We start from the raw sequence: 12569 nt of genomic DNA, 5'->3' as shown, positions 1-12569 counted from the left end.
TCTCAATACAATTCAAATATTTTTCCCATCAATTATTTGACAAAAAAAATATGAAATGTAAGTGCATAGTTTGCTGCACAACTTACAATAGATATTTCTATACTCGTCATAATAAAGCACAAGCGTAGCTGATTCGTCAATGATGGTTCCCTCCTCTTGCTCATGAAAAACATGTCTAGTTATGGAGAGAAAATGAAGAGAGAAGATCATACTATGTAACAATAACATATTGGGAAAAATAACTTCAATTAATACATACTAGATTTTGTATGATAGATATTGATTCTTAGCCGCCCGTATTTTAATATTTACTGTAGTATGACTGGAGCAGTCTTATGTCAACATGGAAGGAAACCACAGATATATAACAATTACTTGTTCAAGCAAAAAAAAGGGATTCCACGGCTTCCCTTTCACTGTAATTTAATATGTGAGTAAACCAACTTTTTTTTCCACTTTGTTTTAGTAAAACCAGTCAGGCCTGTTGGACCTGAGCTGACAAAGAGGGACGGCAACATATGTGGGCGGGGTTTCAGGCATTAGTCTCTGGAGATATTGTGTCACACAGGATAACAACAGCAGTCCATACAAAGAAAGGTATAGCTACACAATTGGTTCCCAGCCAGGAGTCAGAATTCATCCCTCAAAAAGATTATAGTGATGGACCATATGGTTCTGATCTGACAGGATGCAGGAAGTTTTCAGAGCTTTTTAACTTTAAACAGCTGCAACTAAGCTGAAACTCAGAAGTTTCACCCAACCAACACCATAATGCTATATGCATAATGCATAATGCTAATATAAACATCACACTGTTTGCATGCTGTCATTATTACATTGCTATTAAAAATATAATATATAATTAATAAATATACTATACTACCAGCGTTACTGAGGTTTAGGTCCTTCAAATCCGCAAAGGTCAGCCATTGATGCATCCATCCTACTCTGCTGCATACATGTTTTCACAATATAATTAACTAATCACACTATAAGCAGAAGTGTGTACAGGTTAAACATATCTGTAGGTGTATTGCATAGTAATACCCCCTGGACCACACACCATTTTTTGATATAATCATTAGAAACTTAAAGGTACAGTGTAGAAGATTTAGGGGGATTTAGTTGTGTCTAGCAATGTGGATTTCAGATTGCAACAAGCTGAAACTTTAATTCCTTTTGTGTTTATTTTTCAGAAGGTTTTTTTCCAGTGGCTAAATAATCTGTAGAGGTCTCCTCCTCTCCAAAACAAGCTGACTAGGTGATTTAAATCGGTAAAACACTGAACAAAGCGGTTTTTGTGACTAGTCAGTGTTTCTCAATACTGTTGGGCATGTCATAGATTGGCTGCTTGCCCAGCACCTGCTAATGTGTGCTCACCTTTTTCCTGATCCAGACGTTAAGGAGGTTTTTAAAATGAGCTGAATTACACTGCTGTAGAGACACGGTGGTGCAGATAAGGACCTGCTCACTCAGCTCACTCTTACTCCTAACTTGTTAATTACCGTCGCTTTGTCAGTGATCTTGGTGACAGATACTGATGAACAGAGGCACTTTTTGTGGTGTTATCTTAAGCAGCGGGCAGATGTTTATGCAACAACCCAGCTCTTCAAATACAGCTACTTTGTTAGTCTAGACGTCAGACATCAACGCACAAAGTCATCCTTTGTGACGGTATGAAATGCACCAGTCAGTCACAGTTTGTAATGCTGCTGGCAACTAGAGTAGTATTAAGGGTGAGAAAGTTTGTATAGGGAGAGCGGGGAGGGGAGATGGTCACACAATATCCAGAAGCCCGCTGTTTGTTTTTGTGTAAAACCAAAAGTCAATGGAGTTATTTAATAACAACGTAATGTCCTAGTATGTCTAGCATGTTATGGTAGTGACATATATCACATGATGTATGTCACATGACCTATGTCACGTGAGGTTACATGACGTTAGTAACAATGGTACTTATTTAAAAACCATGATGCTTTTTCCTAAACCTAACAGACTTTTGTTGCCTAAACCTCAGGAAATAAACCTAAAAACAGGTGTTTTTATCTCTGCTGTAAGTTTATTCTGAAAAGATTTTATGGATGTAATGAGCAGAAACTGTACATTTCCTGTGAAAACGGGAAGTGTTTTCTGAAATGACACATGCAAGCAGCAAGCATCCATTGACACACCGTCCCCGAAAATCCAAAACTGACGCCGGAGGACTTTTTCTGTGCAACTCTCAATCATATGCTGTCTGCCTAAAACAGCACCCAATCATCAAAACTTTGAGCACCCCTGATCTTCTTTTTTTGTTTCAAAATGCCCTAAATGTTTAGGTCAACAGGCTGTTGGCCCCCCACCAGTGTTATATAGGTTATTACGGCCCTGCACATCTGCTAGACAAAAACATTGAGTGAGTCACTCAACCTGTTTGCAGTGTGAAACTCAACAACCAGCCTGTTGAGAAAGGGGGAGGAGGCACAAGTTTGAAGAGCATGAACTGAAATTTGCTGCAAATCGAATGACGCTTCGTATCTCGGTGACTGTTTGCCGTCCAGGCTGACAAAATTTGTTTGACAAATCTGTGGAACAGGAACTAAAGTCAACAACATCAAGAGAGGAAGGTAAGCTGGACATATGAGAGCAGGAAGTTTAAAGTCTGACCTTTGTTGTCACACTGTTTATTATATGAGCTTGACTGCAGATATGTTTATCTCTCTCACTCTTCATTGCAGCAGCAACCCAAACAGCATCAATGCGGTTTCAGGGGGCTGTGGCCATTTTTTGCACCCTGGTGTCTTTGGGACTGCTGGTGATAATTCTGGGCCAGCATCAAGTTATGCTTTTGCTTAGGGGAAGTGACCTGACGATGCAGTTAGAAAAACTTAACAGTCAACTTCCAAATCTAAGGAACATTAAAGACACGTTGGAAACAGTGCTGGATAAGAGTAACAAAGCGCTGAAGGATCTGGATGCTTCAGTGGCCCGACTCAGTCCAGAAGTGGAGGAAAAGAAAGCAGATATCGATCAGTGTCAAGGAGAAAAGGTGAGAAGTTTTTCTTTTGTTTATTTGTTTAAGGATCTCCTGTTAAATTAAATAAACAAAGTACTTGGAAATTATGGTTTTTTTCAGTGATGAAATGTAACAAAGTATATTACTCCTGTACTTTACTACTTCACAAATTAGAGATACTTTACTTGAGTAGCCTATTTACTGTTCATTCAACTTTCTACTTGTGCTCTACTTCATTTCATGGTGAAATTATATTTATGTCATTACATATATATGACAGCCTTTGTAAAAAAAAAAATGTGTGCACAACACTTTAATAACTTTTACAAAATTATGTTATTTTAAATAAACTAAACTACCCAACAGATAACTGTGTGGAACTAAAATGATTAGTTAATTGAAAATTAATTGTGTCCTCGCTCTGCATGTCCTCTATCACTGTCTTGTGGCAGTTGCATCATGTACCCACGAATTGTTGCACTATTTATTTTAAAAAATGTGTTCATGGAATATATGCTTACCTTATATGAAATAAAATGCAAAGCAATACAAACAAAAAAAAGTAATACATTCAAGTAATCTACTTTCAAAGACTGTGTTCAGGATACCATCAATTTAAACCATAACTGTAACGGAATTTAGTTACTTTGTTTTTAGTATTTTAAATAAATATCGCTGTATTTGTATTCTCTTACTCCCCAACCCTGTACTTCAGAAATGAATTGTAAGCATTTCCATTTATCCTCTAAATATTTTAAATGGTTTTAAGTATCCCCTCAGTACATTTCACCTGCATGAGATTAACACTTAAATGAAATAAAAGTACCTATAATTTGTACTTGAAATATCTGCTGCTGTGATACTGCATAATGTATCAGTCAAATTGGTGATTCTTCTGCAGAACAAGTGCTTCTGCTTTTGATGCTTTTAATAAATTAAAAAATACTTTAATTTAAGTAGGACTTTAAATGCAGGACTTTACATGTTGTTATAGAGTATTTTTACACTGTTGCATTGATATTTGTATGAACTAAGTAGTTATTCTTCTTCCCTTCACCCTGTGGCACTAACACACCCTCTTGGTAAAGCCTGTCAGCGACTCTAGTCTTACAGGTTTGAGGTAATTGTCAGACTTGCTTGTGGATATTCAGTGCTTGCATAATACAACTTCCAGGTCACTTTTTCCTGATGTTTTTTCCACGCTGTTGTAGAAAATGAAAGATGATGAGATGGAGGTCTTGGAGCAGGAGCGCACACGGTTTGAAGGTATAACACACGTTACCTCATAGATAATTTATGCTCGGCAGCTGCTGCTGCCACCATCTGGAGAAATACATGAACTACTGTTTGGGTCTGAAATGTTCCTCCTCTCTCTTTTTTGTCACTAAGCAAACTTGAAATCAGAGTCTGACGCCTGGAACCTTGAGATTAAAAATCTAAAAGCACAGCTTGTGGGGTGGAGGCCAATATGTGATCATGTCAAGAAGGACACACTAGCCTCGTAAGTCATACAGATCAATCAAACATTTGTGGAACAGGAGCATAAAAAGTGGAATAATGATCATATGATTTTGTCTTTTAGGAAATTATGTGGCACCAAAGAAACTCCTGTCAGCTGAGGAAGATCAAGGAATAAAATCTCAATTTACAGTCCAGTCAGTGATAACTTGTTCAAAGTGTTGAGATTCATGGACGTATGAAGAGACAATGGGCCCTTGGGCAAAGACATGCAAGGGGCCCCACCACCTCTCCTACATAAATGTAGGCGTGAAACACAGAGACATTGTGGTCATTATGTGTCTCTCTTTTAGTCGTTATGCATCTTCTTGTGATTTTGTGTCTCGTGCTGGTCATTTTGTATCTCCTTGAGGTTTTTCTGTGTATTTTTCTAGTTGTATGTGTCCCTTTAAGGCTGTTTTGTACACAATTAATCTCTCTTTACAGTCCCTTTGCATCTTGTTACGGCCTTTTTGAGTCTCTTCCTGGTCAGTACGTGTTAATTTGAGTGACATTCTTCCGATGAAGGTCAGGGGGCCCCCTGACACATTGGGCCTCTGTGTCTGTTCCTGGGTCAGTAATCCACCCATGATCAGATTTGTTTAAATTAGGAATGTCCCAATCCAGTCTTAAAGATAGGCATGTGGGCTGATCTAGGTATTTTTTGACTCATCAGCATCAGTTATATTGAGCTTATGGAGCCCGATCTGATCCTTTGTCATGCACAGCACTGCAGAGTGGAGCCATCGTTAACTCTCCAACAGCCAAACAACGAGCTGAAACTTTAACAAATAACAACATAACATTAAAGTTGTCACATTGTTTACATGTTGTCATTTATTGCTATTCATTACTATTAAAAATGTATAAATTAGCTGCTTTAAACTACCAGCATGCACTACCATGGGTGCATGCCCATTACTCTGCTGCTCACACGTTTTCACAATAATATTATAATAATGGCACTCCCATTTGGGAAAGCCTTCAGGAAACTTTCCAAGAGGCAGGGTGTGTTGTTTGCTATTGCAGAAAAAAAAAACCTGATACATGCATTCATGTTAAAAGGATCTGCCTTGTTTTGTGTTTTTAACATCTCGATAAATTAAATCACCTTCATCATAAAAAAGGCTCCAGATTCTACAGCACTGCTCTTCAGAAACTCGTGATTTTTTTCTGTTTTTAAATAACGTAGTAACATCTTGTTGTAAACTGGTGAACACTCATGTACAGTTAAGCTTTGCTTTTTGAAGACACTGAGTTTATTCTTGAATCATTATTTTAGCACTAGAACTGTTTTGTTGTACATTTATGTCTAAATCCCAGAATGTCAGAAAATCAAAATATATATTATATTCAGATATGCTCATAATACCACCAAATACATAATTAGCAAACTTAAAGGTCCAGTGTGTAAGATTTAGAGGGATTGAGGATTTTAGATTGCTATCAATTGAAACATGTTGATCTCTGAAGACAAGGACCTGCTCACTCAACTTGTTCCTACTCCTAACTCATCAAATACCATCACGTTGTCAGTGAATGTTGGCGTCAGACACTGACACACAGAGCCACCCTTTGCAGCAGTACGAAATACAGTGTCAGTTTGTAATGCCGCTGGATACTATTGTAGTATTAAGAGTGTGAAAGTTCATAAAGGGAGGTGTGGGAGGGGTATCGGATAAGTTGCACAAACTGCGGGAGCCCGCTGCTTATTCCATGGTATTTTGTTTCTGCCATCTATCCACCGAAATCCTACACACTGGACCTTTTTAAAAAAGTCATAGCGCATGCACTGTTCTTGTGTGGCTCGCAATCATATGCTTTCACCCTAAAATAGCATCTTATCATTGAAACTTTGAGAATCCCTGATCTAAGATTAATGTTTCAAAATGTCCTGGATGTTTGGGTCACAGAGGGTGTAGATTGAAAATGGTCCTGGCCCTGCGCACCTGCTTGAGTGAGTCACTCAACCTGTTTGCAGTGTGAAACTCAGACAACCGGCCTGTTGAGAAAGGGGGAGGAGGCACAAGTTTGAAGAGGATGAACTGGCACTGGCTGCAAATCGAGTGACGCTTTGTATCTCGGTGACTGTTTGCCGTCCAGGCTGACAAAATTTGTTTGACAAATCTGTGGAACAGGAACTAAAGTCAACAACATCAAGAGAGGAAGGTAAGCTGGACATATGACAGCAGAAGTTTAAAGTCTGACCTTTGTTGTCACACTGTTTATTATATGAGCTTGACTGCAGATATGTTTATCTGTCTCTCTCTTTATTGCAGCAGCAACCCAAACAGCATCAATGCGGTTTCAGTGGATTTTGGCCATTTTATGCACCCTGGTGTCAATGGGACTGCTGGTGATGATTGTGCACCAACGTCAAGTTATGCTTCCGTTGCAGGAAAGTGATCTGCCAATGCAGTTAGAGAAACTTAGCAATCATATTTCAAATTTTAACAACTTTAAAGACTCAATGGAAAAGCTGCTGGATAAGAGTAACAAAGAATTGAAAGATCTAGATGATTCGATGGCCCAACTTAATTCAGAAATGGAGGGAAAAAAAGCAGATATCGATCAGTGTCAAGGAGAAAAGGTGAGTTTTTCTTTTCTTTTTTCTTTGTTTTTTTTTGTTTAAGGATTTCCCATCCTGCTCCTTGTAGGAAAAGTTGTCTTAACAATGTAACGTGACTGGAAAGTGTGGCTCCACACATTCTGTGCAACAGGGAGGAGTCTGGGTAAACAAATCTTTCACACTCATTTGTTTCTTATTATGAGGCAGTGAATCATGCGCCCTTTAGAGGGAATATAATTATGTTTGTCAAGTGCTTTGTGAACAAAGCATTGGGCAGTGGTGCAAGGTTAATACATTTACTTGTACTTATGTACAGTTTTAGTTGTACTTAACTAATTTTATTCCACTTAATACTTGTAATCAATTACACGTGAGAGGGAAAATATTTAACTTTTTCCAGAATTACATTTTTCTGACAGCTACAGTTCTCTATTTCTAGCTCTTAAGCTTCAGCCGGATTGGCAGAGTTACTTTTGAAACAAATTCTACACCGATATCTGAATATGTGACAATGAATGTAATATAACATATTCAAAATTTTTTGAAAGCTCATTTGTCTTTGTCTGCCAAGAACACATTCCTGTATGAGTCCTTGCTATGCATCTCTTCTACCATTGTCGTGTGACTGTGGCATTGATAATTTTACTACCTGAGTATTTATTCTTGCTTCTCCTGAGGCACTAACACACCTTCTTGGTAAAGCCTGTCAGCTACTCTAGTCTTACAGGTTTGAGGTAATTGTCAGACTTGCTTGGGAATATTCAGTGCTCGCGTAATACGACTTCCAGGTCACTTTTGCCTAACATTTTTTCCATTTTTGTAGAAAATGAAAGATGATGAGCAAGAGGTCTTGGAGCAGGAGCGCACACAGGTTGAAGGTATAACACACGTTACCTCACAGATATTTTATGCTCGGCGGCTGCTGCTGCCACCATCTGGAGAAATACATGAACTACTGTTTGGGTCTGAAATGTTCCTCCTCTCTCTTTTTTGTCACTAAGCAAACTTGAAATCAGAGTCTGACGTCTGGAACCTTGAGATTAAAAATCTAAAAGCACAGCTTGTGGGATGGAGGCCAATATGTGACTATGTCAAGAAGGACACACTAGCCTCGTAAGTCATACAGATCAATCAAACATTTGTGTAAAAGGAGCATAAAAAGTGGAATAATGATCATATGATTTTGTCTTTTAGGAAATTATGTGGCACCAAAGAAACTCCTGTCAGCTGAGGAAGATCAAGGAATAAAATCTCAATTTACAGTCCAGTCAGTGATAACTTGTTCGAAGTGTTGAGATTCATGGCTGGAGAAAGAAACAATGGGGCCCTTGGGCACAGACATGCAAGGGGCCCCACCACCTCTCCTACATACATGTAGGCGCAAAACACACAGACATTGTGGTCATTATGTGTCTCTCTGTAGTCGTGTCTTTTTGTGGTTTTGTGTCTTTTTGTAGTTTTTTGTGTCTCTTGCTTGTCATTGTAGGTATTTGTGTCTCTTGGCAGTCCCTTTGCAACTCTTCGCAGTCTTTTTGAGCCTCTTACTGGTCAATACATGTTAATTGAGTGATTTTTTTTTTTCCGACAAAGGTCAGGGGGCCCCTGAAACTCTGCCCAGTAGGCCCATTCAGTAATCCACACACGATCAGGTTGGATTAAATCAGGGATGTCGCTATCCTATTTTAAAGATAGGTATCCAGACCGGTCAAGGCATTTTTTGACTGACCAGCATCAGCTTTATTGACCTTTTGGGGCCTGGCAACTGGAGAGTGAGTGAAGCTATCATCAACTCTCCACTCTGCTGAGCTCCTGTGTGTGTGTGTGTGTGTGTGTGTGTGTGTGTGTGTGTGTGTGTGTGTGTGTGTGTGTGTGTGTGTGTGTGTGTGTGTTTGTGTGTGTGTGTGTCTGTCTGTCTGTCTGTCTCATTATTTATGTTATGTATTGTAAGCACTCATTTAATTTCAGCTCAGTGTGAAAGTCTCCTGCATTTTGCCGTCATATATAGCGCACAGTGTTAAACCGGCCCGCTCAGAGGAGACACAGTTTTGCAGAGCATACGGCAAATGCAACAAAAGCCCCACAACCAAAAAAACAAATTTATTAATTTATTAATGTTGTCTAATATAAGCAAAATATTAACTGACGGAGATAATGAACACTCAGTGTAGTTCATTCAGGTAGTCCAGGCTGCACCAAAGCAACAAGCACTGGAGAATACTCTCTTAAATGTGGAGAGAAATTCACTCAAGACAGCCACAAGCTCAAAATGAGGGAGGTTTGTTATTCGTTAATGTTTGTTTGTTTGTTTGTTTTGTTAAAAAAAAAAAAATGGGGAATAGCTTTGGTGCAGGGATTTTTTTTCATGCAATATAGAGCTATTCAGTTATCAAGCATAGGCTATACATTGGATTGACTTTAATAACCTATATAGACTAAACACTGATGTACTTGGAGAGCACTGAGCAGCTAAGATAATAAAAATATCGTATCAGGACTCGGTAGTTCCTTCTCTTCATGATAATCTAAGCTAACCAGCTGCTCGTTATAGTGTTATATTCACTCTCCACTAAATATGAAGCTACAGCCACCAGCTGGTCAGACTAGTTTAGCACAAAAAATGGAAATAGGGGCATAACAGCTTGCCTGGTTCTCTCCACAGGTAACACAATTTGCTTGCCACCAGCACTTTAAAATTGTGTTTAATTACAGCTGTGTGTTCAGATACCTAATCCTTCATAAAAGCACGTAAACATGCTCAATGCAGTCCTGCTGTATTCCTTTACATCAGTCAGTCTCTATAGACCCTCAGTACTAGGTCACATTTCACCATTGTTGGTCCGTGCGTTCTCTGAAGTGGCAGGTGTCGTGTTCACATTTACACCTGTGCCTTAGACACCCTAACACTTGAGAAGCCACAGTCACAATTACTGGGTCACTCCTGCAGCTTTTAGTGTAGTGTTTCAGATGAAGTTCATCAAAGAGTTAATTTTTAAAATGGGCTAAGCATTTTTAAAGGTTGAGCTCCTAAAAACATTACACAGTGGAAAAACAATCCAAACAAAACTGCAATGTGGGTGTAAAACAGAATATATACTGCAGCTACGATGACAATAAGTGAAGTCAAGGTGGAGCGAAAATTCCAGTATCTGGATATTTATGCAACATTAGCACGTATGTTTCCTAACAGATTTACTGTGTAGTATGTCCACATATATATGTGAGCCAAAAACAGATCTAAAAATACCCAAATACATGTGCATTTTATCTGTTTAAAGGAATAGTTTGACATTTTGGAACTGTGCTAATTTGCTTTTTTGCTGAGATTAAGTGAGAAGATTGATTGATACAACACTCAAATATAATGTACTAAAATAGTAAAGCTTTTGAAAATATTATAATAAATACAATAAAAGATTATAAAAAATAATAGAAGAAATAATATAAGAAGATGACATCACATGAGTGGGGATAAAACAAAGAAAAGAAGATAAAAACAGATGAATTAAAGAGATGAACAAGTATATTAAAACATGAAAAGGTGATAAGAACAGGACATAAGAAGGATAATGACTGAATAAATTAATTTAACTTTTGACAAGATAGCAAATCAGTGTAATTCCTAAAATGTTGAACTCTTTATTTAACCCATTAATCACAGTGTTCCACATCATCTAAAGTGGACCGCAGTGGAGCTACACGCCCTTGTTGAAGCATGGCCAACCCTTTGTAGAGGAAGCACATGGCACATTTTGTTCTATAAAATCATACAAAAATGGTATATTATATTATACATGTCAAAAAAACATATGGGAGATTTATAGCTTTTACTCTGGATTTTTAAAATATATATATATTGTGATGTCATAGGAAAATGAGAAGGGAAGATAGATTTTAAGTAGGTGAATGCTAATCTTATTGAATATGTTCACAGTCTATTCATATCAGGAGGTTTTCAACTCACTGTTTTCTGGGCTAGGAATTTATTAATTGGTCGATTTATGGAGTCTGTTAGCTAAAAACGAAGGTTTTATTCAGTCCCTTTTGTGAATGCATGGTACAGATGTTAACACCTTAAAATGAAACTTTAACAAAGCACAGTAATGTGCCAACTGAAAGAAGGCAGGTTAATATTTTTGTAGAATAGCCTTATTATTTATTTAAGACCACAAGTCTCCTAAATAAAAAGGGACTTCTGAAACTAAGGAAATTCATATCAGAAAGTGTATTTTTTCCCCCTAATTTTTATTGTTTAATTGTTTATGTGCATGAGTCTAACTGCATACTTTATTAATGTAAAGTGTAATGTGTTAACTGTTCCATCTGTTGTTTTTGGTACATGCTTGCTAAGAAGTATGATCATATTGAGCTATCTCATCTACTGAGCCTTATATTCATATAAATTATTTTTTCAAGTTTGGCTGTTTTCAACATTGCATCAGTCCAGTCTTGAATGTGTGGAGCACCGCTCCATTTACACAAAATCATCTTTTTTTGGCAAAAAAGCTGCAGATGTCTAGGCCTACTGTGATGTTGTTGGTTAGACAATCTTGACAATACAATGCTATATGAAAATAAAAATTTGTTTGATTTCCAAAATTGTCAAATAAAAAAAATGATTAAAAAAATAGTTTACAATGCTTCTTAGTTATTAGTCTTATTTTAAAAAATAAGAGTATTTACAGTTTGTGTTATATTAAATGAAGAGCGGAGGCTAAACGTGAAGCATATATGGAGGTTTTCCTCCACTTTAAAACGGGGTTGAGCGGTGATGAGTAATTCATTGTATTTTGTTCCCTGCTGACCTGAAGGTCCCCGTCCTGTCTGCGCAACAAGACCTGCAGCCGCATCACCGCCCCGGGACTCAGCCATGAGGAGGGAGGGCGCGTCCACCGCAGGGAGGAGGAGGAGGAGGAGGAGGAGGCGAGAGGTGAGTGGACGCAGTTATGCCAACAAGCCGATTATTGAAGGCTACTGAGCCCTCTCTGTCAATTTGCGTCCGTCCTCTCATGTTCAAACAAAGGCGGATACAATACATCTGAGGGGAAAGTTTTTATTTTTGACGCGGAGGCTTCATTCATAGAGGAAGGTACTTTTTTTAATGGACGCTGCAACTTTTTATGGATTTACATTGTGAGAACTCGCGTTGGCAAAGCTATTATTTCTATTATATAAGACTTTGAGACCTGTGCATGTGTTACTCTGCAGAGAGCTGAGAGTGACCTCTGGCACTTATTGTTTTTTAGTTGCTGTGTGTTTATATTTTTAAACACACAGCAGCTGCATGTTTTGTTTTTTTTAAATGGTATTTCATTTTTGCATTCTGCATAAAAGTGTTTCAGGATAATTAGTTATATTTTGCACGGTATTTGTTTTTTGCATCTTGCTTCAAAGTGTTTCAGGTTAATTAATAAGTGTTTTTTTACATCCTATTTCGACATATTTTTAGAACGTTTTTTTGCATTGTATTCTGTTTTTGCAACCTGATTTAAAGTTCTTCAGGATATTTTT

At 37.9% G+C, this 12569-nt stretch overlaps 2 protein-coding genes across 5 annotated transcripts; both read left to right on the top strand.

The window, feature by feature from the left end:
- Window positions 1-2454: 2454 nt before the first annotated feature.
- Window positions 2455-5318, top strand: LOC148186648 (uncharacterized). Of its 2 annotated transcripts, none has more exons than XM_088090187.1 (5): window positions 2455-2606; window positions 2718-3028; window positions 4207-4261; window positions 4385-4496; window positions 4578-5318. In XM_088090187.1, the coding sequence occupies exons 2-5, from the start codon at window positions 2738-2740 to the stop codon at window positions 4612-4614; spliced, it is 495 nt and encodes a 164-aa protein (XP_087946313.1). In that variant the 5' UTR covers window positions 2455-2606; window positions 2718-2737; the 3' UTR covers window positions 4615-5318. The 2 variants fall into 2 exon arrangements, with proteins under 2 accessions (XP_087946313.1, XP_087946314.1); XM_088090188.1 differs by having other exon boundaries at window positions 2464-2606; window positions 2721-3028.
- Window positions 5319-6458: 1140 nt separating this feature from the next.
- On the top strand, window positions 6459-12493 carry LOC148186647 (uncharacterized). 3 transcript variants are annotated; one of them, XR_015779418.1, is made up of 6 exons: window positions 6459-6661; window positions 6775-7082; window positions 7885-7939; window positions 8063-8174; window positions 8256-8435; window positions 11870-12493. XR_015779418.1 is itself a non-coding variant. In XM_088090189.1 (5 exons), the coding sequence occupies exons 2-5, from the start codon at window positions 6792-6794 to the stop codon at window positions 8290-8292; spliced, it is 495 nt and encodes a 164-aa protein (XP_087946315.1). In that variant the 5' UTR covers window positions 6468-6661; window positions 6772-6791; the 3' UTR covers window positions 8293-11698. The 3 variants fall into 3 exon arrangements, 1 of the variants encoding a protein (XP_087946315.1); XR_015779417.1 differs by having other exon boundaries at window positions 6467-6661; window positions 6772-7082; XM_088090189.1 differs by lacking the exon at window positions 11870-12493 and having other exon boundaries at window positions 6468-6661; window positions 6772-7082; window positions 8256-11698.
- The last annotated feature ends 76 nt before the right edge of the window (window positions 12494-12569 follow it).

This window comes from Plectropomus leopardus, chromosome 17, assembly GCF_026936395.1.
Source record: "Plectropomus leopardus strain MGB_pleo_1.0 chromosome 17, ASM2693639v1, whole genome shotgun sequence".
Lineage (NCBI taxonomy): Eukaryota > Metazoa > Chordata > Actinopteri > Perciformes > Serranidae > Plectropomus > Plectropomus leopardus.
Note: the sequence above shows the minus strand (reverse complement) of the source record. Positions and strands in the feature narration are given on the sequence as shown.

Coding starts and splice junctions, on each gene's coding strand:
- LOC148186648 (XM_088090187.1), top strand. CDS start 2,738: ATGCGGTTTCAGGGGGCTGTGGCCATTTTTTGCACCCTGGTGTCTTTG. Junction 3,029..4,206: donor ATCAGTGTCAAGGAGAAAAG/GTGAGAAGTTTT, acceptor ACGCTGTTGTAG/AAAATGAAAGATGATGAGAT. Junction 4,262..4,384: donor GGAGCGCACACGGTTTGAAG/GTATAACACACG, acceptor TTTGTCACTAAG/CAAACTTGAAATCAGAGTCT.
- LOC148186647 (XM_088090189.1), top strand. CDS start 6,792: ATGCGGTTTCAGTGGATTTTGGCCATTTTATGCACCCTGGTGTCAATG. Junction 7,940..8,062: donor GGAGCGCACACAGGTTGAAG/GTATAACACACG, acceptor TTTGTCACTAAG/CAAACTTGAAATCAGAGTCT. Junction 8,175..8,255: donor AAGAAGGACACACTAGCCTC/GTAAGTCATACA, acceptor TTTGTCTTTTAG/GAAATTATGTGGCACCAAAG.